This window comes from Acomys minous (assembly GCF_964271855.1).
Source record: "Acomys minous genome assembly, chromosome: 2".
NCBI lineage: Eukaryota > Metazoa > Chordata > Mammalia > Rodentia > Muridae > Acomys > Acomys minous.
Genome location: NC_140484.1, coordinates 71,979,193 through 72,005,841, shown reverse-complemented (window position 1 = coordinate 72,005,841; position 26,649 = coordinate 71,979,193). Strand labels below are relative to the sequence as shown.

At 54.4% G+C, this 26,649-nt stretch overlaps 4 protein-coding genes across 8 annotated transcripts; all 4 read right to left on the bottom strand.

The window, feature by feature from the left end:
* Positions 1–210: 210 nt before the first annotated feature.
* PAGR1 (PAXIP1 associated glutamate rich protein 1) lies at positions 211–3,105 on the bottom strand. The gene is made up of 3 exons (XM_084772826.1): positions 2,227–3,105; positions 2,005–2,087; positions 211–653 (listed from the first exon to the last, which is right to left on the bottom strand). The coding sequence occupies exons 1-3, from the start codon at positions 2,703–2,705 to the stop codon at positions 454–456; spliced, it is 762 nt and encodes a 253-aa protein (XP_084628952.1). The 5' UTR covers positions 2,706–3,105; the 3' UTR covers positions 211–453.
* A 226-nt stretch (positions 3,106–3,331) lies between these two features.
* PRRT2 (proline rich transmembrane protein 2) lies at positions 3,332–6,942 on the bottom strand. The gene is made up of 4 exons (XM_084772815.1): positions 6,753–6,942; positions 5,157–6,085; positions 4,636–4,768; positions 3,332–4,504 (listed from the first exon to the last, which is right to left on the bottom strand). The coding sequence occupies exons 2-4, from the start codon at positions 6,018–6,020 to the stop codon at positions 4,494–4,496; spliced, it is 1,008 nt and encodes a 335-aa protein (XP_084628941.1). The 5' UTR covers positions 6,021–6,085; positions 6,753–6,942; the 3' UTR covers positions 3,332–4,493.
* A 944-nt stretch (positions 6,943–7,886) lies between these two features.
* On the bottom strand, positions 7,887–12,812 carry MAZ (MYC associated zinc finger protein). 4 transcript variants are annotated; one of them, XM_084772792.1, is made up of 7 exons: positions 12,657–12,707; positions 11,936–12,022; positions 11,012–11,862; positions 10,587–10,650; positions 10,150–10,321; positions 9,201–9,425; positions 8,747–8,884 (listed from the first exon to the last, which is right to left on the bottom strand). In XM_084772792.1, the coding sequence occupies exons 1-6, from the start codon at positions 12,690–12,692 to the stop codon at positions 9,223–9,225; spliced, it is 1,413 nt and encodes a 470-aa protein (XP_084628918.1). In that variant the 5' UTR covers positions 12,693–12,707; the 3' UTR covers positions 8,747–8,884; positions 9,201–9,222. The 4 variants fall into 4 exon arrangements, with proteins under 4 accessions (XP_084628919.1, XP_084628917.1, XP_084628918.1 ...); XM_084772793.1 differs by lacking the exon at positions 9,201–9,425 and having other exon boundaries at positions 7,887–8,884; positions 12,657–12,812; XM_084772794.1 differs by lacking the exon at positions 12,657–12,707 and having other exon boundaries at positions 11,936–12,484.
* Positions 12,813–13,438: 626 nt separating this feature from the next.
* Positions 13,439–25,896, bottom strand: KIF22 (kinesin family member 22). Of its 2 annotated transcripts, XM_084772769.1 has the most exons (14): positions 25,753–25,896; positions 22,411–22,603; positions 20,052–20,179; positions 19,813–19,967; positions 19,444–19,653; positions 19,137–19,367; positions 18,848–19,001; positions 18,577–18,712; positions 16,865–17,033; positions 15,045–15,201; positions 14,515–14,579; positions 13,809–14,021; positions 13,673–13,732; positions 13,439–13,566 (listed from the first exon to the last, which is right to left on the bottom strand). In XM_084772769.1, exons 1-14 carry the CDS (start codon positions 25,808–25,810, stop codon positions 13,519–13,521), a joined length of 1,977 nt encoding a protein of 658 aa, XP_084628895.1. In that variant the 5' UTR covers positions 25,811–25,896; the 3' UTR covers positions 13,439–13,518. The 2 variants fall into 2 exon arrangements, with proteins under 2 accessions (XP_084628895.1, XP_084628896.1); XM_084772770.1 differs by lacking the exon at positions 13,673–13,732.
* Between the last annotated feature and the right edge of the window lie 753 nt (positions 25,897–26,649).

Genomic DNA, 26,649 nt, shown 5'->3' with positions numbered 1-26,649 from the left:
AGACTAGGAAGTCAGAGGACCTGGGGGGGGGGGGGCAGGGTGTGTGTGTGTGTGTGTGTGTGTGTGTGGAGTGTGTGTGTGTGTGTGTGTGTGTGGAGTGTTGAGCTGATAATTGGCTGTGCCTCTGCCTCATCGGCTTCATAGTCCACTGTAAAGGAATACAAATTCTGTGGAGGAATACAACTCTGCTTCTGCCCAAGTGAGAACATGTTCTTGGTTTCAGCTGCAGTTTCTCCCAAGAGAGGATCATCCAGCATTTTTTATTAGACTCAGCAAGTCCAGCTCAGAGCTGCAAACAGACACCCGACAGACAGAACACACATTCGTGCTCCTGCAAGGAACTGGGCTGGGAGCTTGAGGCTTTTCTGTTACAAGTTTGCCAGGGCCTGGGTTGGGAAGGGCCAGCCACACCCAGCAGGAACAGTCTTCACCTGTAGCCTGGAGAAGCAACAGTCAGTACTTCCGCTGCCGGGGAAAGAGACTATTTCCTGAGGACCGGAGTGGAGGGCTTGCGGGGCTGGGGCCCTCCGAGTCCAGGCTGAAGAGGTCTCTCCCCGTCCGAAGGATCTGCTCCTCTAGTTTCTTATGTCGCTTCATGTCTGAGAGGACCTTATCCAGACGCGCCTCCCGTTTCTGGCTCCGGGCTGAGCTTCCTAAAGAGGTAGAAAATGTGACTGGATTGAAATAGTAAGCATCCTCACCCTTAGAGACCCCATTTTTTTTTTTCGAGACAGGGTTTCTCTGTGTAGTCTTGGCTGTCCTGGACTCACTTTGTAGACCAGGCTAGTCTCGAACTCACAGACATCCACTTGCCTCTACCTCCCGAGTGCTGGGATTAAAGGCGTGCGCCATCACAGCCTGGCTGAGACCCCGTCTACAACATTCACGTTAGGGCTTTGCACAGAGGAGCTAATGTTTAGGGCTGGGCCACACAGAGTGACTGAGGCTAAGATACCCACAAAGTCAGGGACTGTACCCAGGGGGACAAGCACTAAGGTCCTGGGGCAGGAGGGCGATTCATTCAGAGTGCAGGGCTCTTCCCCCCTGAAATGGAGTCCGCTGGAGGCCTACAAGCAGAGAAATGACAGGACAGCACTCAAAAGGAGACTAGTTAGAACTCGGGAAACTGTCAAATAAGAGTGAGAAAGAGAGGAGAGGGAGGGAGAGTAAGGGAGGGAGGGAGGGAAGTTAAGAGAGAGGGAGGGAAGGAGAGGGAGAGGATACTAAAGGCAGATCTGTATTAGTGGAGCTAATGGAACTTGCTGTTGGCTTGACCAGCAGGGAGAGAACTCAACAATGATTCTGAGCGCACGCCTTTAATCCCAGCACTCGGGAGGCAGAGGCAGGAGGATTGCTGTGAGTTCCAGGCCAGCCTGGTCTACAAAGTGAGTCCAGGACAGCCAAGGCTACACAGAGAAACCCTGTCTAGAAAAGCCAAACCAAGCCGGGAGTGGTGGCGCACGCCTTTAATCCCAGCACTCGGGAGGCAGAGGTAGGCGGATCGCTGTGAGTTCGAGGTCAGCCTGGTCTACAAAGTGAGTCCAGGACGGCCAAGGCTACACAGAGAGACCCTGTCTCAAAAAACCAAAAAAAAAAAAAAAAAAAAGAAAAGAAAAGCCAAACCAAGCTAAACAAACAAAAATCCCCAAACAAAAAAAGAGTTTGATTGTAAATTTGAGGAAAGCACGTGGGCTGGGATGTCGGGTGAGTTCTGTTTGAACTATTACAGAGCTGTGTTGTAGAGAGTGACGACCAGGAGCCTTCGGACTTCAGGGAGTAAGATGAAAGGAAGGGAAGCCTGAGAGGAAGGGCTGCGGGGCTCTTACAGGGAAAACCGGCGGCGCCGACCTAAGCCAGGAATACCCTGCCGCGGTGGGACTGCTCTGTCCTGACCACAGCTTTACAGCACTGCAGCACCCAGCCAAGGCCTCTCAGAAGAGCCCACGTCTAGGGGAACCAGGAAAAGGGGCCCTTTACTTCTCAGTTCTTTCCTCTGATTCGTACCTGGCGTACGTCTTCTGTCAATCAGCGAGTCCTTTGGTGTCATTGGCTCATCATCAAAGTCAAATTCTGTAGGCATGTGCGGCCTGAAACAGGGTGGAGAGAGCGAAGGGTGAGAGAGGTCCTCCCGAACACCTACTGTGGCTCATGCCCACCACCCCCACCTCCAGCTTCCGCCCTCAGGAGGGGTACTCCCGGGGACAATGTGGAAAGCTGTGGCCTCACTTTTCCTCCTCCTCTTCCTTGGCCTCTGGCTCCTCATCTGATCTCTCCTCCTCACTCTGCGCCTCGGGAGTAGGCGCCCGGCGGGGTAGGATCTCTGCTTGAAGCTCCAAAGTACCCTGGGCAGCCAGCAGTTCGTAGAGCCGCTGGATTTCAGAGGGTGGAGGCGTCCAGGGCTGCCCATTGGCTGGTAGCTCCACGTCTTCATCGCTGCAGGGCACGCACCAGTCTTCGGATTCTCCCTCCGCACGCTCGTCGCCCGCAGCGCTGGGAGCTTCTAGTGCCTCCTCGGGCCTGGGTCCCTCACGCCCAACCTCCTCCTGACTGCTTTCCCCCTCTTCCCCGGCCTTACTAGCCGCGATAGAGGGACCTCCGGTGTCCTCCACCGCCAGAGCCTGGAGGCCGGAAGTCACTTCTCCTTCTTCAGACAGTGGCGCCGCTGTGCTGCCTGCAATGGTTCCATGGCCCAGGGCAAGGGACATAGAGTACTAAAGAAGGAGCCCAGCCAATGTAGGAGATTTTAGAGTTACCAAACCAGGGTGCCTCCCCCAAAAGGCTTGAGATCCACTGGGGTTTAAGGAAACCTCCAACCAATCAGTCCAACAGCTGACTGCGGCCAGAGCACGGTCCCCAGAAGGGGGCGCTCAGATCCCTGCAAGGACAGACCCCACCCCACGGATCCAGAATTCTGCCGTTCCCCGGGACCCGCAGAAACCACGCTCGGAGCTGGAAAAGGGAAGGGCCTGCTTTCTCGCTTTTACATCGCCCTCTCCAACACCTGGACCGGAGTCATTTGCCTTGGACCTCGCAAACCTGGTTCGCGTCTACTCAGCAGCTGTACAAACCTGGAGCTAAAACCCGCCTCCTAGGCTGCGCAGGATCGCAGTACGCAGGCGCAGGGAAATGGCGCGCGGAGACTCCACTGTAGTCAAAGCTACTAGGAAGAGGGAAGAGAAGGCTTGCGCGTGCGCGGTTAGGCCCTTAAGGCATCACTGGCTTCGGCCCACACTAAAGATGGCCACTGCGGCAGCGCATGCGTATCTCGGTCACTAGGGCCTGCCAGAAAGCAGTACCTTGACTCTGCAAACAAACACCGGGACCAACTGAGGCGAGTCTCATGCATTCTCTGTTTATTAGTGTTTAAGACTCATGCAGCATTCAGCATACAAAAAGGGAGACTCAATGTAATGTTTTAAAAGGAACTTTAGTTTTCCCCAACTTTTTTTTTTTTTAAAGAAAGGAAAACAAAAAAATCCCGCCAACTCCGAAAATGAATTGCAGCTGGCTCCCTGCCTCCTTAAAGGGCTGTCGCGTGCAACAAGCCTCCCTCATACTCTTAGAGAATAATTATAGAGCTCTCTGCCCCTCCCTTGCTCCCTGTAGCTGGGAACTTTGGTCCTTTTTTTTTAAAATTGTGTTTATAAAGCACGTAAATGGCCCGAACCCCTCAGACCTTCAAACAAGAAACTGAGGTTAAAAAGCCCGAATGGGCAGGTCAACTCAGGGGGACCCTTCAGCTGCTGCGGCATTCCTTCCTCCCCTGGACGTTCAGACTGAGGACCCCCACTCTTGTGTAAGTCCGCCAGGTGCCAGGTGAGGCCTGGTTTGCCAGCCTTGCGACCCGATAGGCACCTTAGGGGTTGGGGTGGGGGTACAGTCTGGGCCCAGAAGGCCCCCAGCAGAGAACAGTCAGAGCCCCCAGCTAGGCAGTCCTTTTCCCACCCCATCCTTTCCTCAGCCTGACCTAAGCACGGCAGTTTTTGCACAGTAAGTGTTGGCAGGAGGGGGAAGATGAGAAGGAAGGGGGCGGAATGCAGCAAGCCGGAAGATGTTAAGGGAAGAAAGGAATGAATTAGCTCCAAGACAATGAAAGTTGGGAGGTCAGGGTTCATTAAGGTGGGGGGGGCAGGGGGGGCAGGAAGAAGTGCAGGGAGGCTGGGAGAGATGCAGAGTACAGTTCGGATGTTGGGGAAGGCTTCCAAAAGTGCAGAGAGGTTTTTTTCAAGAGTGCAGGGTTTCAGGAGGTCAAGAGGCAGGAGGGGAGATCCGCAGGCAACAGTGCAGGGAGAAAGGAAGCCTGTGGCTGGCCGAGGAGCCTGGCACGATGCAGGAGGAGGAAAGCTGTAAACAAGGCTGCTCAGGCTCCCTTGGTCCCTTGGGATGGGGGGCCAGGGCCACTGGGCTGGGCTTCCCCCAGCATAGGGATAGACCCCCCCCCCCAAGACAGCTCCCAACAGGAAGAAAGGTCTTGGAATGCAGGGCAGAGCCCCTCACTTATACACTGTGGGAAGGAGACAGGAAGAGACAAAGGAAGAGGGAGGACAGACAGGAGAAAGCAGGGTCAGGGGTTAGTACAGCTGCTCTTGTCAACGCTTCCACTCCTCCCCTTCCTGTCCCTGACCCCCAACTCACCGCCTAGGTTGATGACACAGGAGGCGATGATGATCAGGACCCCCCCTACCAGCGCCACGATGCTTAAGAGCTTGGCTACTCGGCCCAGACGTTGAGCCCCATCCACGTCCCCCTGTTGCAGGCTGTTCCGGGACTGGGGTGAGGGTGAGGGGTTTGGAGGTTATCATGGCCCAGCAGGTCAGCAGGAGCCAGGCCAGCAGGGATCAGGTGAAGAGTCCAGAGGAGGGAGGTTAGCCCCATGGGGTTAAGAAAGGAAGGAGGGTTGGGGATGCAGGAGGAAGAGGACACAGGGTCAGCAAGGTTATATAAAACAGCTTTTTAGTTCCCTCCCGCTGGAAGTGGTAGGGCAGGAGTGCCCGGGAGGGTTCGGTCCTGGGGAGAGGCAAGCGAAGGCCCAGAAACTGGAAAAGTAGGGTCCATGCAGCGAGGTTAGGGAAGGTGTCGTTACTGGGGCCCTGTTCTGACACCGGCAGGAAGCGGGGAGCCACAGAGTGCCTGGGCCAGGGTCCCTTGGGGCTCACCATAACAGCATAAGCGAAGGCCACGATGTTGACAGGCCACATGGGGCAGAAGCAGGACAGGATGGCAAGGATGATGTAGTCCCGAGGTTTCTGGGTGCCATCACCCCCTTCCACCCCAGGCCCTGCTAGCTGGGAGCTGGGGTGGCGGCTTAGGCTACCTCGAGGAGATCCTGGATGCCCACTATGAGCCCTTCCTAGTCTGTCTTCCTCAACCAGTTTCTGCAGCACACGAGGGGGCGCCCCATTGGCTGGGGGTGGAGAGTGAGGCTGAGGGGCTGGACCCTCTTCCCCATCACCAGCCTGGAGGGGAACCACTGCTCCGTTTTCTTGTTTTCCCCCTATGCTTTCTGTCAAAACCTCAGTGGTGGGATCCTCTTGGGCTTGGGGCTCAGGGTGACAGGGTAGTTCAGGAGCAGGTTGGGAAGTTGGCTGAGGGTCTGACTGGGTATTTAGCTGGGAAGCAGGCTCTGAGGTTGGCTCAGGAGGGGCTGTGGGCTGCTGCTCAAACCCCTGCACTGCTGCAGCCCCTTTGCAGCTCCCATCTGGTTTGCTTTCTGGTTCTTGGCATGCCTCTTTGGGGCTGGGGGTGGCTTTGGATTCTCCGGGGTCTAAGCTGAGGTCTGTGGCCGGGACTGTTTCTGGGGTCTCTGTGGTTTCTGGAGGCAGCTCAGCCTTTGGCCCTGAGTCCACAGGTGATGCAGTGACGCCTGGGCCTGGCTGGAGGGCCTCTGGCTGGTCTGGGACCTCTGCAACAACCTGGGCAGGATCTAGTCCAGGTTCAGAATGGCCAGGTGCTTCTCTCTGGGCGGCAGAACTGTCTTCCACCCCCATCATCTCAGAGACCTCAGAGCTGCTGGCTGCCATCTTAGAGCCGGGAGCCGGGGAAAGGGCCCGTGGGGAAGAGGAAACAGCAGTGACAGTGGCAAATCCTGAAAGAGGAGGAGACAGGCTTGGTGAGGAGGAAGGAATAGCTCTCCTCACCACAGGCCCAAGAGGGCTAGGCTCCTGTTTCAAGGCTAGCGTAGGGAGAGGAGGCAAAGTTGGGGTTTCCTTTGCTTTGAGGTGGGACAACACCCTTGGTGGAGAATGTTCTACTTAAAAGTCTGCACGGAGAGCGTGGGAAGATAAACCCCTGTCTAAACAGAACCACTCTGGGTCTGTTTCTGGACCCATCCAAGACACTCACAAGACCCGTACTCTCAGAACCCACGGCGAAGGTGCCCCTGTACACCCAAATCTGTGCATACACCAGACATTCCAACAGGCAGACTGACAGAGGAGCCCGCACGATCTGTTCCTTTCGTACCCTTTCCTCCTCCTTGCACCCCCTGAGCAGTGCGGGTTTTCCTGATGCGCATTTGGGCTCAAACGTGCCTCCCTCAGCCCGCCCCCCCCTCCTTCCCGCCTCTTCCTGAAGAGACCTAGCATCTTGTATGTCCCTTCTCAGCCCTTCTTTTAGGGGTTCCCTTGTTGCCTTCAGCAGAGGCTGAGGGGGAGGGGATCCTCTCCCGATGGTGAGACGCACCCAGCACCACCCTCTAGTTCTCCTGCCACCTGCATTCCAATGCCACCCAGCTGTCTGTCGTCCACTCCTACCAGCGGCCTCAGTTCATCCCAGTCTCCTCCGCTGCCAGCCTCGGGACTGCTCCTGGGTCTCGCCGCCAGTGCTGCTACGGCAGCCGCAGACCGGGAGGGAACAAGTCTGTGAGCGATGAAGGGAGGTGGCGGGTCTCCCCTCCTCTCTCCTCCCGGTTTGCTCGGCCCTTCTCTGGTCCCCTCCCCTAAGCTCCACTGCTGCCGCGCCGCCCCCGCCCCTAGCACGCCTCCTGCCCCTCCCGGACAGCCCTTAGGGAACCTCGTGCCAGGCCCCGTGTTACCTGGGTAACCGGCCCGGGGACCACTCGTGCCCCCTCCCTGCCCTTTCTCACGCGCACCTCCTGGTGGGGCACCCCCTTCCTAAGTCCTCGGCCCCTCCCACCAACGGTCACCGGGGGATCCTGGCAGAGACCAGAGACCTAGTCTGGTCTGCGAAGAGACCGAAGAGAACTGGGTGGAGGCATCTTGAGCAGCACACATAGATGGGGTTAAGGAGGCAGGCCTCAGTTTGGGGCGGCTGCAGGAGAACCGCGTGAGGTCTCAAGAGCAGGGAGACTGCAGACTGAAGCCTCTCTACTCCAGGGGGTCAGAAGCAGCAATGCCTGATGAAAAGCTTAAGGGACGGTGTCTTTGTAAAGGTCTGAGCAGAGCCCACAAAAGGAAAATTCCAGCAAGCTACAACAGCTGGGGCAAGCAGCCCGTGATCACCGTGGTGGGAACCGCATGCAGTTTACTCAACCCTTCTGCATCTGTGTCACCATGGACTCTGGGACCTCAACCTGCAGGCACTTGGAGGATAGCATCAGTGACTAGCTTCGGCCCCCAGACTTCCAGCGGGTGTTCCCTACAGACCTGGAATTTGCTCTCCACAGCCTCTCGGTTCTTGGGTCCACCCTAATTTGTGTTGTGCTGCAGCTAGAGGCTGTAGCCCAGGAAAAAAGCCACCACTTTGCAGGGAAAGGAAGACTTGGGACTAAGACCAAAGCCAACAAAGAGCCCCTCCCTCCCCCTGGAGGGTGAGACACACACACACACACACACACACACACACACACACACACACACACACACACACACACACACACACACACGACAGAGGGCTTGGTGAAGATAACTTAGGAACCCAGAGACAAGTTTTTATTTAAAATTTATTGTAATGGGGTCTGCGCAAAAGGGAGGGGAGGGTGGGGAACATGCAAGGGACACAGGAACACGATGACATGGCCAGGGCCACAGCTTCTGTTGTGGGAAGAAGAAAAGACCAGGGCTGGGGCTGGGGTGGAAGAGGGAAGGGGAGACACTGTGGCTGCATTCCCCCACCCCCAGGAAGCACCTCTTGTCCCTGGCTCCCCTCCTTTACCCTGGACCCTAAGATTCCATCTCTCCTTCTGCCTCTGGCCCTAGTGGCTCCTCCTGATGCTCCCCTTGGCGTTTCCCTGGACAGATAGCTTCAGTAGGATGTTTAGGTTTAACCAGCCTATCTTACTGAAAGTGTCCCTCTTCTGCCTTCCGTGCTTCTGCCCCACTTCAATACCACCTTATCCCTCCTCTGGGACAGAATCTTAATCCCCCTCCTCTCTCTCCTCCCTCCGCTGGGAAAAAAACAACAACAACAAAAAGAAAGCACCAACTCCCCAGGAAGGAGCAGCAGACAGTAGGGAGGGGACTGGAGGAGAGCACAGGACCTTCTAGGAAAGGCTCATAAATGCCTGGGCGGAAAGGCAAGGGGCTAAAGGTTGAGGGCAGTGGCTGCTGCTGTCCTCTGCCACCCCTGCTCACTGTCCAGGGGACTTCGACACAACTCAGGGGACAGGTGTCTGTAGGGTCAGCTCTGACAGGGACAAGGAAGGAGCAGGAAAACCATGTTAAAACCTAGTGGGTTCCTCCTTCCTCCTGTCTGGAGGCTCCTTGGTTGATGGAGTAGTGAGGAGTTGGTGGGAAGAGGCGCTTTCTTCCACGCTCCAAGCTCCCCCATCAACGTGGAGCTCACCAGGGCTGAGAGGGAAGCGGCTGAGAGCTCACTGGTACCCCCTCTGCCCCAGAGAGGGAGCCCACAGCTGTGGGAGGGGCGGCCACCACCGCCGCTGCTGCTGCCGCCGCCGCCGCTGCCATTGGACAAACTTCACCGGTACCTACAGTGAGAAACAGCAAGGATCACCGCACAACCCAAAGGGCAAGAAACATGCTCCACAGCCCAGACTTTGCAACTCTTCCCTTCCTTCCCGTGGGACACAGCCGTTACTCACTTCCTATCTAGTCCCCAAAGGCTCTGGCCTGCCTGTTTACCCAGACAGAGCATGTCTGTACTGCCTTCTCTGGACCCCAAGTCTCCCTAACCTGAGTGCTGGACTGGCATCCCTGGCCTTCCTGAGATCCCCTACTGGGCCCTTTGAGCTCCCTTGTCCCACACATCCCATCCTGCCCCCCCAGCCATGTCCCACGCCTTGCCTGGTGGGTGCAGGGGTCCCCCTCAGCAGGTAGGCTGTGGCTGGGGGGCATCTCCCGGGATAGGAGGGGCGGCCCCCCCCAGATGGGTCTGCATGTGGCCGGCCAGCTGGGCAGGGGTCTTGCAGTGCACGCTGCACAGCTTGCACAGGATGCGGTCAGCCCGCGGGGCCTGGAGCCCGTGGTCCTTCACCGCGTGGATGCGCAGGTATGCTGCCGTGGTGAAGCCTATGGGGGGGGGGTTGGGATGGGGGGTTGGGGTCAGCCTGCTGGAGACCCCAGAGACAGGGCTGTTCTCCTAGGCTGGGGACACCCTCCTCACATGGCACTGTCCTCCTCCCACATCCTTGGTAGACTGGGGCCAACTATTCCACTGGGGCATTGCCCTTCCCTAAGCTTGGGGCCTGACTTTAGTGGTGCCCGTTTCTTAATCCTTAATAGCTAGCGATCTTCCCCAATAAGCCAGGACGCTGTCGCCTAGCTTACTAAAGGGTTGATTCTCAGTAGAGACGGCTGTGTCCCCCTCCAGTGTCCCAGTCGCAGCTCCTTTAGTGAGTGAGTAACCACACTGAAAACAGCTTTCTCTGTTACTGGGCAGGGTGTGTGCCTGTTACACCGTGCTGATGTGCTCCACCTGCCCCGGGAGCTGGAGACAAGAACTTGTGGCTGCCAATTGAGACCCTGGGGATTGGCTTTCTTGAGTGCTCCTTTTCAAAGCAACCACGTCTCACTCCGTTCTCCCCAAGCACACCCACGAGGTCGACTTGGAGCCATGGCAGACAATTTAGTGATGTTCGGTTGCTTCCAATACTGGTGTGCTTACTTCCTAAAAGGGCTCTCTGCATGCCACAAGCTCTTGGCTACAGCACCCTTAACCCACATCCGTGAACACAGCCCAGCCCTGTGCCCACTCACCCCTCTACCCTGCCCACCTGGCACCCTTAGCACGCACCTTTGTTGCAGAGCTCACAGACATGGTGAGGGCCCTGGCTGTGCACCTTCATGTGGTCCGAAATATAAGCCGAGCTCAGCATCTTGCCACACACATGACATGGCACCTTCTCCTCGTGTCGTACTGTGTGTGCTCGGAGCCGATCCTTCGTAGCAAAAGCTGCCTCACATTTCTGGGGGGGAGGGCGTGGGGGGTCACAGGAGAGTTAAAGCTTCGGGGAGTAGAGAGAAGGGATCAAGATAAAGGGATCAGAGCCTTGGGGGGGTCTTTGATCTGTAGGAAATGGGCGTGAGATGACCAGGCCTTGAAGGAGAAATGCGAAAATGGAGTGAAAAGGCAAAAAGAGAGAGAAAAAGGGGGTCTGAGAGGCTGAACTCAGGCAGCTACAATGAGGATCAAATCATGACAACCAGGACAGGAGGCAGTGGGCTTCCTACCTCACACTTGAAGGGCCGCTCTGTTGAGTGCACTTGTCTGACGTGACTGTTGAGGTGATCCGGCCTAGGGATATGTTGAGGTGGGGGAAGGGGTTAGGGCTAAGACTCTAAGGTGAGGGGGGCCTCACATCTACCTAGGTTCCCCTGAAACACCTTCCCGATATGTCCCAGTTCCGTCGGTCCTTAGACAGGAAACCTCTCAAAGCAAGACTCCACCTCCGCCCTGAGGCAGCTAGCTTTCCTTCAGCCCAAAGACCCACCCCCTGCTCCCAGGAGCCCTGAGGCTCACTTCCCACCCCTACCCCCACCGGGAGTGGTTCCTGTCCCCAGGAACTGGGAGCCACCTTCCCCACCAGCCCAAGACAGGCCACCTTGCTGCCCTCCCCCCACCATCGGCCTAGTGGGCAGCCGAGGCCCCTGCACACCGGGAGAAGCTCTTGCCACAGTGGGAGCAGTTGTAGGGCTTGTGCACAGCGCCGTCATGTGAGCGCACGTGGTAACTCATGCGGTCCTTGCGCTTGAAGCGCTGCTGGCACACAGGGCACTGGTAGGGCTTCTCGTCCGAGTGCGACAGCTTATGTCGGTTCAGGTGGTAGACGTCGCGGAAGGCCTTGCCGCACATTTCGCAGGCGTGATTCTTCCGGATGCGCTTTCCAGAGGCAGTCGTGGTCACAACGCCACCGGCTGCCACGGCGGCTGTGCCGCCGCCAGCCCCGGCTTCTCCCCCTCCCCCGCTGGCCCCGCTCAGCTGGGGCACGCTCAAGAGGCTCAGGGGCACCATTGTGGGCATCTTCATAGCACCCGAAGGGACCCGGCCAGCCTTGGCTCCTGTGTGGATGGCTTCGTGCCTCCGGAGATTGTAGCCGTTCTTGAACTCCTTGGCGCACAGAGCGCAAATGTAGGGCCCCTTGCTCTTTGTTTTCTTCTCCAAGACAGATGCAACTGGGGCTACAGCGACCGTCGAGGTTGGGGCGACGACAGCAGTGGCTGCTGCCGCGGCGATGGTGGCGACCGCGGCGGGGGGCGCGGCCTCGGCGGCGGGCGCGGATACGGCAGGGGGTGGCGGAGGAGGCGCCGGAGGCTGCTTCAGGGCCGCTGTGTCCACTGTGGAGGCGGCAGCAGGGGCCGGGGGTGCAGTAACCACTGCAGCGGCGGCAGCCGCCGCGGCCGCAGCTGCCGCGGCCGATTCCTGCGCGGCGGCGAGAACCGGGAGCAAGTCCACTTGGAGGGGCTCGGCCGCCGGGGCCTGGGGCGTGGGTGGGGGCGCCGGCGCGGCCTGCGGAGACAAGGCGCCGTGTGGGCCGCGGTCGCTGGTCGGCGCCTGCCCGCCCGGCCCGGCCCCTACTCACCTGGAATGGACTCTGGGCGCAGCCCTGGGAGGCAAAGAAGCGGGACTGGAGCTCAGCCCCGACCTGCAGGGGGTTCTGGGCGTGACCCTGAGGTGGCGGGAAGGAGTTCATGAGGCCGCCCACCCCCCGGGAGTCCAGGCCCAGCACGGGGAAGGGGGGGGCCAGCAGCGTGCAAGGGAACACGGGGAACATGGCCTCGGCCACAGTGGGGCCCCCGGAGCTCAGCGGGAGCCGGGGGCACGGGCCGCGCGGGGCCCGGGCTCGGGGCGCCGCCCCCGGCCGGCCGGGTTGGGCCGAGCCGAACGCATGGCCCGAGGGCCGCCCCGCCGCCCGCGCACCCCGGCCGGCGGGAGGGAGGGAAGGAGGGCGTCTTGTGGGGCGCGGAGCGCGGCGGCGGCGGCGACGCCCCCTGGGTGGGGGCGAGAGGCCCCGCGGGGCCGAGGGCCGGGGCCGGGGGAGGGGGCCCGGGCGGCGGCGGCGGCGGCGGTGGAGGCAGTTGGAGCCTGGCGGGGCGGGGTGGGGGGAGCGAGGGAGCAGCTTCGGCCCCCGCCGCGCGCGCGCGCCCAGCCGGCGCCTCGGGGAGGGCGGGGGAGGGCGCGAGGGAGGGAGGGGGACAGCTGCGCGCGCACCGGGCGCGCGGAGGGGGGGTGGGACGGGAGGGAGGGCGGGCAGGAGGGGGGTGTGGGAGGGGGGGCAGGGGCGGGGGGGCGGGGGTTGTTACCTGGAAGATGAAGCTGCTCCAGTTGCTGGGATCCATGGCGGAGGGAGGAGGGAGGTGGCTCGCGCTCACCCTGGGGCGGGAGGAGGCGGCGGTGGGGGAGGGGGGACCCGGGGAGGAGGCGCGCAGGGAGGGAGGGGGGAGGAGGGTGGGGGAGCGGAGCACACTGCGCGCCGGAGGGCGGGCGGGGGGCGCGAGGACACACAAGAGGCTGGAACGGGCGCGAGCACGAGTGCGCGCGGGGCCGGCGGGAGGGGGAAGGTACGGGAGGGACTCCAGAGGGAGGAGGGACGGGGGAGCCACCCAGCAGCCGGAGTGGCCCCAAGCGCGAGACCCCCGAGACGGTTGCTGATTGGCTGGCGACGGTGCAGGTGGTGGGCGCGCGGGAGACTAGGCGGCTTCTCTTCCCCAACTTGAACGATTCCACCCCCCACTTCCCTCCGCCAGCGGCCGTTATTTCACGCGCACGCGCACACAACACAGACGTCGTCGCTGAGCGGGAGAATGGGGAGCGCGCCCGGGGACTTGAAGCAGGGCGGGGCTAAACGCGAAGCGCGTGCCCGCCTAACGGTCGTTGTGCTTTAAGCTTTTGCTTCAGCTTTTTTGATTCATCTAGGCCACCATCCCTTCCCCATTCCAGTGGTTTATTTACAATCTTGGACTAGTTGGGGGGGAGGTTCCCAAAGATGGCGCCCTGATAAGTGTCCTGCCACTTGATCGTGATCCCAGGAGTAGTTGTGGCTCCCACCCCCAACCCTGCCATCCCCCAAAACCAGGCTCAAACATGGAATAAAAAACTGTATTTAAACAACGTTATTATACAAGGGTTTTTAAAAGAAAAAGCCGGTGTGTTAACAGCTGGTGGTTAGGAGGCATCACAGTGCTGGGCAGCAGCCAAGCTCAAGAGGTTCGCCTGTAAGGAAGAGGAAAGTGCGTTAAGGTCGCAGCCTGACGTAGGCTGGGGTGGGGGGTGCTGTCGGCAGGGCCGTGGAGAAAGGGCAGCGCAGCGATGGGCTCACCTTCAGTAAAGACTCCACCTGCCTCCCCGAGATGCCTTCCACCCGCTGCAAGTCCTCCACCTGGTGGGAACAGCCATAGGAAGGAGGTGGACAAAGAACTGGGCCACCCCACGCCACCTGTCTAATAGGGCGGTACCTCGCTGTAGGGGCCATGGAGCTTCCTCCAGCCCACGATGAGCTGGGCCTTCTTCTGGCCAATGTGATGCAGGCTGCGCAGGTCCTGGGGTGAGCCTTCATTCAGCAGATCCAATAATTTTTTTCGCCCCTGTGCCAGTAACTCTGGGCTAATCTGTAGCTCCCAGCAGTCCTCAGCTTTTCCCACAGCCTCTGACACATTTGACGACTCCAGCTATGAGGTAACAGAAATGGCAGCAACGGCCAGTGGATGACTATGCCAAGACCAGGCGGCCTTGTGTGATTACTAGCACCGTCCTCAGTCGCTGTGGAGATTCAGTGAATGAATGCGCACATCAAGTCTGACTAGGAGGAGTGTAGCTCAGTGGTGGAGCCCTTGGCCGCCATGCTTGAGGCCTGGGGTTCAATTTTTAGGACAGAAGAAATAAAAACCAAGCAAAACCCCAGGGAACAGTACGCGTGCCCTCATGTCCTGACAAGCTGGGGCCGTCCTGCTAGAGGTTCATCTGGTGTGAAGAGCATGCTTATCACTTTCCCTATAGGGAGGGGCTCTACAGTTCATGAAGGGAAGGCGCAGGCTACACGTTAGCTCCAGCCGGTAGCTAGTCCAAGCCAAGGGCATCAAGGAGGACATTAGCTGTGGTGAGGGGTTACCCTAGGCAAAAGGCCCCCAGCCAGAGAGCTGGGGCGGGGCGGGCGGGGCTCACCTTCCTTTTGTGGCCTCTCTTCAGAATGTGGATATCCGTGTTGGAGGATGCTGCCTGCTTCTGAACTGAAAGCCGGAATTACCAACTGGTCAGGGGCACAGGTGTCGGCCTTCCTTCCCCCCCTCCATTTGCTTTTCCCATTTTTTTTACATGTTTTTTATTTTATTTATTTATTTATTTATTTATTTATTTATTGGTTTTTCGAGACAGGGTTTCTCTGTGTAGCCTTGGCTGTCTTGGACTTACTTTGTAGACCAGGCTGGCCTTGAACTCACAGCGACCCTCCTGCCTCTGCCTCCTGATTGCTGGGATTAAAGGTGTGCACCAGGAATGCCAAGCCCCACTTTCCCCATTTCTGATTTCCCCAGCTCCCCTCCAACCTTGAGCGTTCATGGTTTCTGTATGACGCTGCATCGCCCTCCTGTGTGCCACCAATACCCCATAGTCTCCTTCAGACCCCGTGGGAAGATGAGTGACATGCTTTGTTTTTCAGATAGCAGGTTCTTCCTGGACCAAGAAACTGAACTTACTCAGTTGCAGGGGCATCACCACAGCCTTTTTCAAGGGCTTTGCGCTGGTACTGGGGAGGGGCTGGCGGGTCGAGAGCGCGTTCTCTTTCTCCTTTGGATCCAGTGTCTCCTGGGCCAGCACCTTGGCCTCCAGTTCTTTCTGTTTCATCTTAAGCCTCTGGTGGAAAGATTCGTGGAGGATGCGACTCAGCTCTAGCCCAAAAGCAGCGGGTCAGGAAGGTGAGCAGCGGAGCTCTGAGGCCCAAAAGCAGTGGGCTAGGAAGGTGAGCAGCGGAGCTCTGAGGCCCAAAAGAGTAGAGGTGAGACCAGGAGAATCGATGAGGAGACAAGATTAAAAATAGCTAAGGGCAGAGCAAGTCTTCAAGCAAGGCCTTCTTCAATGTGAGGTTTGTGTTTTGGTTTTCTTCTGGTTTTGATGCTGATGTTACTGTTTTGAGAAAGCTGTTAACACCCTGGCCATTCTAGAACTCACTCTGTAGACCAGGCTGGCCTCAAACTCAGAGAAAACTTCACTCACAAAAGAGAGCTGTCTGCCTCTATGTAGGTTACATGTTTTTATGCATGTGCACATTCTGCCTGTATGCATGCACCATGTGTGTGCCTGGTGCCCTTTTGTATCAGAGGACAGTGTTGGATTCCCTCCAACTGGAGTTATAGGCAGTAGTGAGCTGCCATGTAGTTGCTAGGAATTGATCAAGTGTTCTTAACTACTGAGTCATGCCTCTAGCCCCGGATAACATTTTATTATTTACCTGTATGTATGTAAGCATGTCTGTGTATGTGCCCAAAGACATCAGAAGCTGTAAGTTCCAGGCAGTTGTGAGCTGCCTGATATGGGTGCTGGAAATTGAATTAATGTCCTCTGCAAGAACAATACATGCTCTTAACCACTGAGCCATTTCTCTAACCTTGATAATGTATTGTTTTTTTTATTTATTTAATTTTATTTTATGTGCTTTGGTGGGAGGGTGTCAGATCCCTTGGAACTGACGTTACAGACAGTTGTGAGCTGTCATGTGGGTGCTGGGAATTGAACCCGGGTCCTTTGGAAGAGCAGACAGTGCCCTTAACCACTGAGCCACCTCTGCAGCCCCGATAATGTATTTTCAGTTTGAATTTATTCCCCCTTGTATCTGATCTCTCTTGTTTCTTAGACTTCAGTCATGTCAAGCAGGGGTAGTGAAAGAGCACTGTCTGCTCTTCTGGAGAACCCAGGTTTGGTTCCTGCACTAACATTAACAGCTCACAACTATCTCTTAACACCAGACCCAAGGTTTTCAATGCCCTCTTCTGGCCACCATGGGCATCGCACCCATGTGGTTCAGTCATACACGCCAGCATAAAACCCAGATACACACAAATAAATACATCTTTAAAAAATATTCAAGAGTACGCCTTTAATCCCAGCACCTGGGACGCAGAGGCAGGTGGATCACTTGAGTTCAAGGCCAGCCTGGTTAACAAAGCAAGTCCAGGACCTCCAAGGCTACACATGAAATCCTGTCTTAGAAAACAAAACAAGGCTGGAGAGATGGCTCAGAGGTTAAGAGCCACTGTCTGCTCTTCCAGAGGTCCTGAGTTCAATTCCCAGCAACCACATGGTGGCTCACAACCATCTATAATGTGATCTGATGCCCTCTTCTGGCCTGTGAGTGTATATGCAGGCAGAATGTTGTATACATAATAATAAATAAATAAATCTTAAAAAACAAAACAAAACAAACAACAAACAAATATCTTAATGCCCTTCCCTGTTTGAAGATACTAAGAATGCTTCTCAAAGCTGGTTGTAATATTAGGCCACCTTTCCCACCATTTACCTCAATCTCCAAGTTCTTTTCCTCTACTGTCTTAATGAGTACCATTCGCTCTCGCTTTGGGGTGTTCAGTAGAGGTGTTCCTTGGCTCCCCTGGGAGCCCAGCAAACGGTCCAAACTCAGGAGGTTCTCCAACATGGCTGGATCCATATTGCTTAGCTTCTGTAAGAGGCTGAATTGGAAAAGGTTACTCCCATCTATCTTCTCTGTCGTCATCTCCAGGAGCAGGACTGCCCTTGTAACCCTTACCTTGGTGTATCTGTTTCAGAATCCTGATGAGAACGTTTCCCCCCACCAGGTGTGTGTGTGTGTGTGGGGGGGTGTCCAGAAACCCTGTTTCTGTGTAGACTTGGCTGTCCTGGACTTGGCTTTGTAGACCAGGCTGAGAGCTCTTTTTTAAAAAAGATTTATTTATTTTATGTATATGTGCATCCTGTTTGCATATGTACCTACATGCCAGAAGAGGGCATCAGATCTCATTATAGATGGTTGTGAGCCACCATGTGGTTGCTGGGAATTGAACTCAGGACTTTGGAAGAGCAGACAGTGCTCTTAACCACTGAGCCATCTCTCCAGCCCCGATGGGAACTCTTCAGCAGTTACCTAGCCTCTGAGTACACTATACTCTCATGTGAAGCAAACTGCCAGCAATGCCAGACTATCAGATGAGATGCTGTTAACAGACACACTAGGGACCTCAACACTGCCCAGTCCAGGAGACACCTGTGAAAAGGGAGGTGAGGAAGGGCTGGGGAGATAATTCAGCAGTTAAAATACTTGACATGTAAGCAAGGGGCTTGGAAATTAGAGCCTTAGAGTCCAGAGTAAATGCCAAATGGCTGTGGCAGCCTGCCTATCTCCCTAGCCTGAGAAGGCTGCCCCAAGACAGCAAGCCAGCTGGCTAGGGATACTAGCCACAACAGGAAGCTATAGGCTTTATCATGTGACGTCACTTCAGCAAATAAAGTACAAGAGTGACTGAGGAAGATCCTCAGCTTCAACCCGAAGCCTCCATATGCACATGCAGACTTACACATGAATACACAGAAAGCAAAGGGCTCAGACATTTGCAAGGCTTCACTGACGAGGTACTCATTAGCAGGGAAGCTACTACAGACCGCAGATGAGAGGAAGCCCTTACCCAGCAGGCTGTACACACAGCATCTTTTCTCCAGCATTGGCTATGTGAGCACAGTACTTTCTATCAACCATACACCATCCTGCCTGGGATCTTCACGCTCACCTCTGGTGAGAACTGTATTTCAAAGTGAAGATGCCACCTTTACAATAATGCCCAGTTAAATTATCTGTGCTACACTGAACTGGCTCCTCAAAGACACAGACCACGGCCTAGTCTTCATGCTCAAGCTTAGAAGAGCAGCACCAGAGAGTGTAGAGCAAACAGCAGAACTCCTGAGTGCCGGGATTAAAGTCGTGCCCCACCTTTCTTTTCTGTATTATCTACCTTACTTCAAAAACTTAAGTTCCCCGTCTTCTAAAAGTGAACCCTCAAGGTCAGGGTCTAAGTTTGCTCCGCCCCATTTCTGAGCCTGCCTTTTCCAGAGTGCCAATTTGTCCCTTCAGTGAGTCTAGGTCTTAGAGTGACTTCATTGGGAAACAGGTACACGGTTGCCTTTGCTCAAGGATTTGACAGGCTGATCTGCTGTCACCTACACCTAGTCCTGAGTATTCTGCAGGGAAGGCCTGACTCTCACCTTAGTTTCTGGGAGGCAGAGGCTGGAGCTGCTGCAGACTCAGGGCTCCCAGTTGACTCTTCTTCAGGGCCTTTGGCTTTCTTTGCCTCTGATGGGCCCAGCAGCTCTTTCTGAGACAGCTTAGCAGGTGGCAAGGCTGAGAAGATGAGCGGGATGTAAAGGACAGTCAGAGTGGCCAGCCTCAGACTGGTGCTGCTGGGTGTGGCAAACTCCCCCCCCTTCCCCCCACCCCCATGTCCTGGCCACTCCCCCTGTCTTCCCTAGTCCTCACCATGAGGCTGTAGGCTCTCATTGGTGAAAGGCCGGTTAATCACTTCCTTGGACTTAGTAGTGAAGTTCAGTGCTGAGATTGTATCCGGGTAAAAACGTCTTTCAGGAGCAATGTTGGTAATGAGGATGCTATGAGCCGAGCCACCCAGAGAGTCCTGAGGGGTGAGGATTGGAGTATGGGTCAGAACCCCAACCTTCCCATTCCTTAACAACAATGCCCCCTACCCTAATCAGGAGGCCCAAGAGCCTCCTCCTCCTGTCCCGTTTGAGCCAACATGGGTGGACATGACCTGCAATAGGCGAGTGAGCTTGCTGTCCCGATATGGAATCCGAGGGAGCCCCTGGTTTAGTGCATCCACCACTTTTCCCAGTACAAAGAGGGAGGTGTTGATGGCCCCGCTCTCCTTGAGCCTAATGCCCTGGTTGCCCGTGCGGCGGTTGTCTTCTGAACCAGCCAAGTCAATGAGGTACAGTTTGCCTTCCCGCTGGAGAAAGGGAGCTGAGCGTTCACGCTGCTCCACCTAGGGGAAGAGCAAGGGGCCCAGACTTAGGCTAGGCTTCAGGGGCTTCCCAGGCCCTTCTGTCAGTGGCCCTTACCTTGACCAAGAGCACTGCATGACTACGGGAAGAGCGCTGGTTAAGCCGGGTGGCTCCTACAACGCGATTTCTGCTGGCAGGCAGGAAGTGATGCTCGAAGTCCGAGAAGCTAGTGATGGCCTTCTGTGTGAGGCCTGGAATCAGGATGGTCCCTCGACAGTCTTCTCGGATTGCTAGGTCTCCTGATGTAGGATCCAAGAGGTCTAATACCTATTTGAGCAGTGACAGTAAGCCCATGTCCCCATCACTAGGTGCTTGCTGCATCGGGATTGTCAGAGTTCTTCTATCTGCTACCCTAGCCCCGTCTCTCTAGGTCTCACTACACCTCCTTACTAGGGAGCTTTCCCAGGGCCTGACTTTGACACCTACCTTTTCCTGGTAGATCTCTAAATAGGACATAGTGACAGAAAGGTCCCATGGCCGGCCCTCAGCACTTTCTTCCCTGGTAAGCTGCAGGAGGTCCATGAGAGCCCTAGGAATCACTCCAGGTTGTTCTGGGCTGCCCAGCATTGTGTGCGTCTTCCCTGGGGAAAGAGCAGAGGAAGGTGTGAAGTTTCCCTCAGTTCTCCTGGTCTCTCTCATGCACAGCTTTCTACTGGCTTTCTCACCTGCCCCAGTGGGCCCATAGGCAAGCACGCTGGCATTCTGCCCTTCCAGCACGTGCCGCAGGATGGGCTGAACAGAGCCCACATAGATGTCCTGCTGCGTGCTCTTCTCTCCATAGAAGGCATCAAACCTGGAGGCAGAAAAAGGAAGGCCATTAGTGTGCGCTCTGTTGATGATGCTGGCGGGCTATCTTTTGCTTTGTCATTGTTTGGTTTTTCGAGACAGGGTCTCTAGCCTTGGCTGTCCTGGATTCGCTTTGTAGACCAGGCTGGCCTTGAACTCACAGCAATCTGCCTGCCTCTGTCCCCCAAGTGCTGGGATTAAAGGTGTGCCTGGCTCTATCCCATTTCTTTTTTTTTTTATTAATTTATTTATTATTATGTATACAGTATTCTGCCTCCATGTACACCTGCAGGCCAGAAGAGGGTACAAGCTCACATTGTAGATGGTTGTGAGCCACCATGTGGATGCTGGGAATTGAACTCATGACCTCTGGAAGAGCAGTCAGAGCTCTTAACCTCTGAGCCATCTCTCCAGCCCTCTATCCCATTTCTTGAACAAAGACCTTGAAAGTGTCCCTGGAAAACCTACTGAATTGCAGTCACTGTACTGATGTTAGGAAAACAAAATTAATCTCACACTACAATCTGGTAGGCCAGACACCCATATTTTCCAATGATTCAGGAGGCAAAGACAGGAATACACTAGAAGGAATAAGTGAGTCTACTGACAGAAGGAAGCGCTGCCAAGCAAGAGAACACAGAAACAAGACATGGTTTTTGTGCAGCAATCTCCAGGTTGGAGGGGAGCCTAAGCTCAGGAAGCGAGTAAGTCCCTGAAACTGACCAGGTAAATGAGGTGCATGTAACGCAGTAAGGAGCGCTAAGAGTCACACTCCACTCAGCAGAGCAGCCTGGAGAAGCAGAGGCCAGTGGAGCTGTCTGGAAGAGGCTCACTGCCTGCGCGCTGTGCAGTGTGCTGTCAGCCATGCTGGTGTGGGCTTAGCCGATGCCGCTGTCTTCAGGCCCTATCTGTGCCCATAAGCCCACATTCCCCTGAGTAACCTCAATAAAACTTATTGGTTCACCACGCTGGATATTGGTGGTATCTTTACTTTGGTCTGTGGTTGGTTCCCACCCTGAGGTAAGTAGTCATTTGTTTGTATCTCCCCAGCAATGGTAGGGAACAACATGGTGTGAAAGGGCTTCTTGAGGTAGCACCGTAACAGGGTCGGTAAACACAGCTCCCTCACCACACTGTGACTCGGGATCTAGTGCATGCCGACAAGACAAGGCTGGGAAGGAACAGCAACTACATCTGGAACAAACTAACTTCCTGTAAAGAACCACATCATAAGTTTAGGTTTTGTAATCATCTGGTTCCTTTCACAAGTGCTTAATTCTAAGGCTAGTTAAGCAGTTACTATTATGTAAATAAATGATAACACTTTATTTACAGAAAAGTCTCCTGAGCTGGGCATGCGACACACCACCTGTGATTCCAGCACTTAGGAGGTAAGGCAAGAGAATCAGGAGTTCAAGGTCAGCCTGGACCTTATGAGACTTTGTTTCAAACAACAACAAAAAACCCATGGCTCAGAGGTTTAGAGCACTGTCTGCCTCTTCCAAAGGTCCTGAGTTCAATTCCCAGCAACCACATGGTGGCTCACAACCATTTATAATGAGATCTGGTGCCGTCATCTGGTGTGCAGGTGTACATGCAGGCAGAACACTATACATACTAAGTAAATCTTTTTTTTCCCCAAGATTTATTTATTATTATGTATACAGTGCTCTGCTTGCATGTACTCCTACAAGCCAGAAGAGGGCACCATATCACATTACAGATGGTTATGAGCCACCATGTGGTTGCTGGGAATTGAACTCAGGACCTCTGGAAGAGCAGGCGGTGCTCTTAACCACTGAGCCATCTCTCCAGCCCCGTAAATCTTTAAAATAAAATTAAACAACAACCAATCAGAAGACTCCTAGTTGGATTTGGCATGCAGTCTGTGGTTTGCAGCCCTCTAGGCCAGACTAACAGGCCACTCCCAGATCTGCACAGCCTTCTATGGACTGGCTGCCAGGTCTGTTTTCCTACCCTTGTCATGTGTTTCCTAAAACCTATCTGGGGCTGCATTGCTCCTCCCTTTGTCCCAGTCTCTGTCCCTAGGCTGATATCCAGTTCCGCCCCCAGTCTTCTCTTCAGTGTTCCTGTATACCATTCACACCTAAAGAAGCAAATGAAGGTTTGGGAACAAAGCTTTGCCCTGCAAGGTACAGGATGCTGAGGGGCAAATCTCAGAAACCCTAGGAAGCCATCAGGGGAGCAGGCCTAGTCAAGGAGTAGCCTGAGCCTTACTGGTATTTGAGTGTCTCCTGGTTGTTCCTCCAGTTGGCCACCTCAAGAGAGCAGCTGTCTAGGCCGCGCACACAGGGGGGCTCATTTGCTTCTGTTTGTTCATCCATAAATGGCCGCAGTCTTACAGCCACCTTCACTCGAGCTGGAGGTGGGCGCCGGGCAGCTCCTCCCTTGCTTGCACAGCGACCAGCTCCTGAAAGAGACCGGTTTCGGGTGTTAAAATGTGGTGGAAGCATAGAGAAACTGGAGCCACCTGCTGGGAGGCCCAGGGGTGCTGTGGGTTTTACCCAGGGTGACCGGGTACAGAGCAGGACTATCCAACTGTGAGATCTACATCAATAATGGAAGATTTCCTTCAAGTCTCTGGATGACAGCTGAGCTTGTCAGATGGTGTTGGGCACACTGTGAACCGCCAAAGCACAGTACCATCAGCACATCACAGGAGTGCCACAGGACTGAGATGTGACCTTGACAAAACCAAATGAGGGCTGGAGAGACAGCTCAGTGGCTAAGAGTACTTAATGCTTTTACAGAGGACCCAAGTTAGGTTCCTAGCACCCATGTGGGAGGCCAGGCCAGAAGGATCATCGTGAGTTTGAGGCCAATATCCTTTTCTGGCCTCCATGGGCACCCTCACACACATAGACACACACCTATTTTTTAAAAAAATCATAGGTTTTACTAAAATGATGAACAAAAACTGAAATACTGAAAACAAAAACAAGCAAAGCAAGTAAAACAAAAAGTACTGGTTCTCTTACAAACTTTTCAGCCAGGCGGTGGTGGCGCGCACCTTTAATCCCAGCACTCGGGAGGCAGAGGCAGGTGGATGGCTGTGAGTTTGAGACCATCCTGGTCTACAAAGCAAGTCCAGGACAGCCAAGGCTACACAGAGAAACCCTGTCTCAAATAACAAAAAACAAAAAAATAAACAACAACAACAACAAAAAAAACCCACAAACTTTTCATTTATTTGTTTGATTCAGTCTTGGGGGAAAAATCCTAAATTATTAATATTACTTATTTATTTTTTTTTGAGACAGGGTTTCTCTGTGTAGCCTTGGCTGTCCTGGACTCCCTTTGTAAACCAGGCTGGCCTCGAACTCACAGCGATCCCCCTGACTCTGCCTCCCGAGTGCTGGGATTAAAGGCGTGCATCACCACGCCCGGCGCTAAATTATTTTTTATTGTAAAAAAGCAAAGTATATTTTAAGCCTTCTTAAAGAGTTTTCTTAAGATTTATTTTTATTTATGATATATATTTGAATGAATGAATGCCCCATCTGTTTTGGTGCCCAGTAAGGCCAGAATAGAGCATCAGATCCTCTGGAGCTAGAGTTATAGGAGATGTGGAGCCCAGCATGGATGCTGAGAACCCAACTCAGGTCCTTTGTAAAAGCAGCAAGAGGCCTTAGCAGGTGAGCCTTCCCTCCAGCCACAGCCTCTATCCACGTTAGGTTAAAATACCGACACCTGCCAAGGAAAGTAATACTCTACCTTGCCTTGGAAAGTGTCATGACGAAGCTCAGTTAACAGCAAGATTCAAGCCTGGATCTCTTCATTCTAAAACTATGTTTTGTTTTGTTGAGACAGGATTTCATGAGCTACATATAAATGGCCTCAAACGGGATATACAACAGGATGACTGTGTTTATTTGTTTGTTTGTTTTTTCAAAGATTTCTTTTGTGTAGCACTGCCTGTCCTGGAACTCACTCTGTAGACTAGCCTGGTCTTGAACTCGGAGATCCTCCTGCCTCTGCCTCCCAAGTGCTGGGTCTTCTAAGGCCTTCGCTGCCACCACCTGTCAGCCTTGAACTTGATCTCCTGTCTCCACCGTCCAAGTGCTGAAATTATGGGCACCTCCACCACCATTGCTGGCCCCAAAATTCTTTTAACAAAACTGATGTGCTGTCTCCCTTTTGGGTACCAGATAAGCTCTTGGCAGACTTCCTCCTCCTTTGATGGGGGTAGCAGCTGGCTATCAGAAGCTACAGATCTCAAAGGAAAACAATGGCTGGTGTGTGTGTTCAACACAGAAATTACAACAACAACAACAACAAAATCAGGCATCGATTAATCTTGGGCGGGCTGTTGGAAATTCAGGCCGTGGCCCCTTCAGCTGGCAAAGGCCACACCCCGTACTGACAAAGCATTTGCATATCCGGTTCTTATTTGCTGCGTATGACAACTTAAAAGTAAGGAGAATCCAGGTAAAAACTGTGTAGGAGAAAATTAAGTTGTAGCCAGGCAGCAGTAGCACACACTTTTAATCCCAGCACTTGGAAGCAGAGGCAGGCAGATCTCTCTGAGTTCATGTACAGGGCAGCCAGGGCTACACAGAGAAGCCCTGTCTCAAAACAAAACAAAAAACCAAAACAACAACAACAAAAACCCAAATAACAGCAAGTAGGGCTGGAGAGTGGACTCAATAGTTAAGAACACTTACTGGTTTTGCAGAAGACTCCAGGTTCTAATGCCAGCCAGCACCTATGTGGCAGGTCACAACTGTCTATAACTCTGGTCCCAGGGGAATCTGATGTCCCCTGACTCCCAAAGACACCAGGCACTCTCATGTTGCACATACATACATTCAGGCACGCACACTCATAAAAATAACATAAAATAATCTAAAAACAACAAAAAGAGTAAGAACAGCAAACGCTCTTAGCCCCAGAGCCATCTCTCCAGCCTCTCGCCTCACTATGTATAGCCCAGGTCACCAGCAGTCATCACTTAAGATTTCTGTACAAACATTAAATGGTTCATCATAAAATGCTTGGAGCTGCGCCTGGGACGAGGCGTTCTCCTTAAAGTCGGCTTCCCCAAAGGCCGAACACGGAGTAAGGGTTAACTACAGGCCAATATTCCAATCTAAAGCAAGAGAAAGAACACATATGCAAACCCTCTTAGAGGAGATTCTGAACCTTCTGGAGGGGAGGAAAAAAAAAAAAAAAGGCAAGCCTTTTCAACAAGAAGACAGCATCCAATCCCATGGCTAGAGGGAAAGGAAACTTTTGATTTCTCTTTGCCGTGTGATCTCACACACGCCGCCCAGAACGAGCCTTCAGTCGGCCGGAGGTGTCCGGACTCCCAGGAACCTCGACTCTTGGGGTGGCTTCTCCCCGCCCCCCAGCTTTACAGACGAAACAAACTGACGCGCACACATAAGTGCGCAGGCTCTAGCCAGGCGCTGGAGACCGGGGAGGGGAGGTCTCAACCGGGTCTACGGCGTTAGGCGACGAATAGCGAGGACCGGGTCCTGCGGCGCCCACCCCGCGTCCTCCAGCCGCGCCCCCCGCCCGTCCGCCCCGCGCCGCCAGGACTCTCCCGGGCCCGCGTACCCGAGCTGGCCGCCACCGTCTCCCGCCGCCGCGACCTGGCCTTAGCCCCAGCGTCCATATTTCCTCCAGTCTTCGAGCCCGTTTCTCTCTTTTGAATTGCCGGGGCCCCGCCTCTCTCTCAGATTCGACCAATCACTGTTCCTTGCCGCCGGAAGCTTCCGTTATAACACCATAATACCGCCCTCTCGGGCTCGTTTCCGGTCTCAAGCAGAAACATTCCCAGGGATTGGCCCTGGAGTCTGTCACTAAGTGGTGAGCGTGTGAAGACGCTGCTTTTTCTGGCTTTTGAATTTCCAGGCTAGAACAGACAAAGTGCGGGCTTTTACGTCCTGCTTTTCCTCCTAAGCTACGAAATCTACAAACACTTGATTGATTCTATCTTAAAGTTCCCACACTGGACGCCGCCTTTTTTCTACACTGGGAAAGTCCCCAATCCTGTTCTAGAAGCTTGGGATGAAGTGTCCCCAGCTAATTCCATGTTTTTGGCTTCTGTTGAACTGCTTGCTTTGCCCTGCAACTGCCAATCAGGATGCGGTTTTTCTGTGTTCTTTGTTTTTTAAAAGCTCCTGTACAATGCTGCTGAAGTTGGCTTTGTGAGGGGGTTTCTGCAGGCATTTGCCTGTAGACCAGGCAGGGCCTTGAACTCTCACAGAGATCTGTCTCTGCCTCCCGAGTGCTCAATTATCTGTTTCTGTTTTTCAAAAAAGGGTTTCTCAGCTGGGCCTTGGTAGCGCACCCGCTTGTGGAAGTTTAGCCAGAGTTCTTCAGCCTAAAGTTTTTTTTTTCCTAAAAGATTTGTTTATTTATTTATTTATTGCATATGAGTGCTTTATCTGCAGAAGAGGGCATCAGATCACATTACAGATGGTTATGAGCCACCATGTGGGTGCTGGGAAT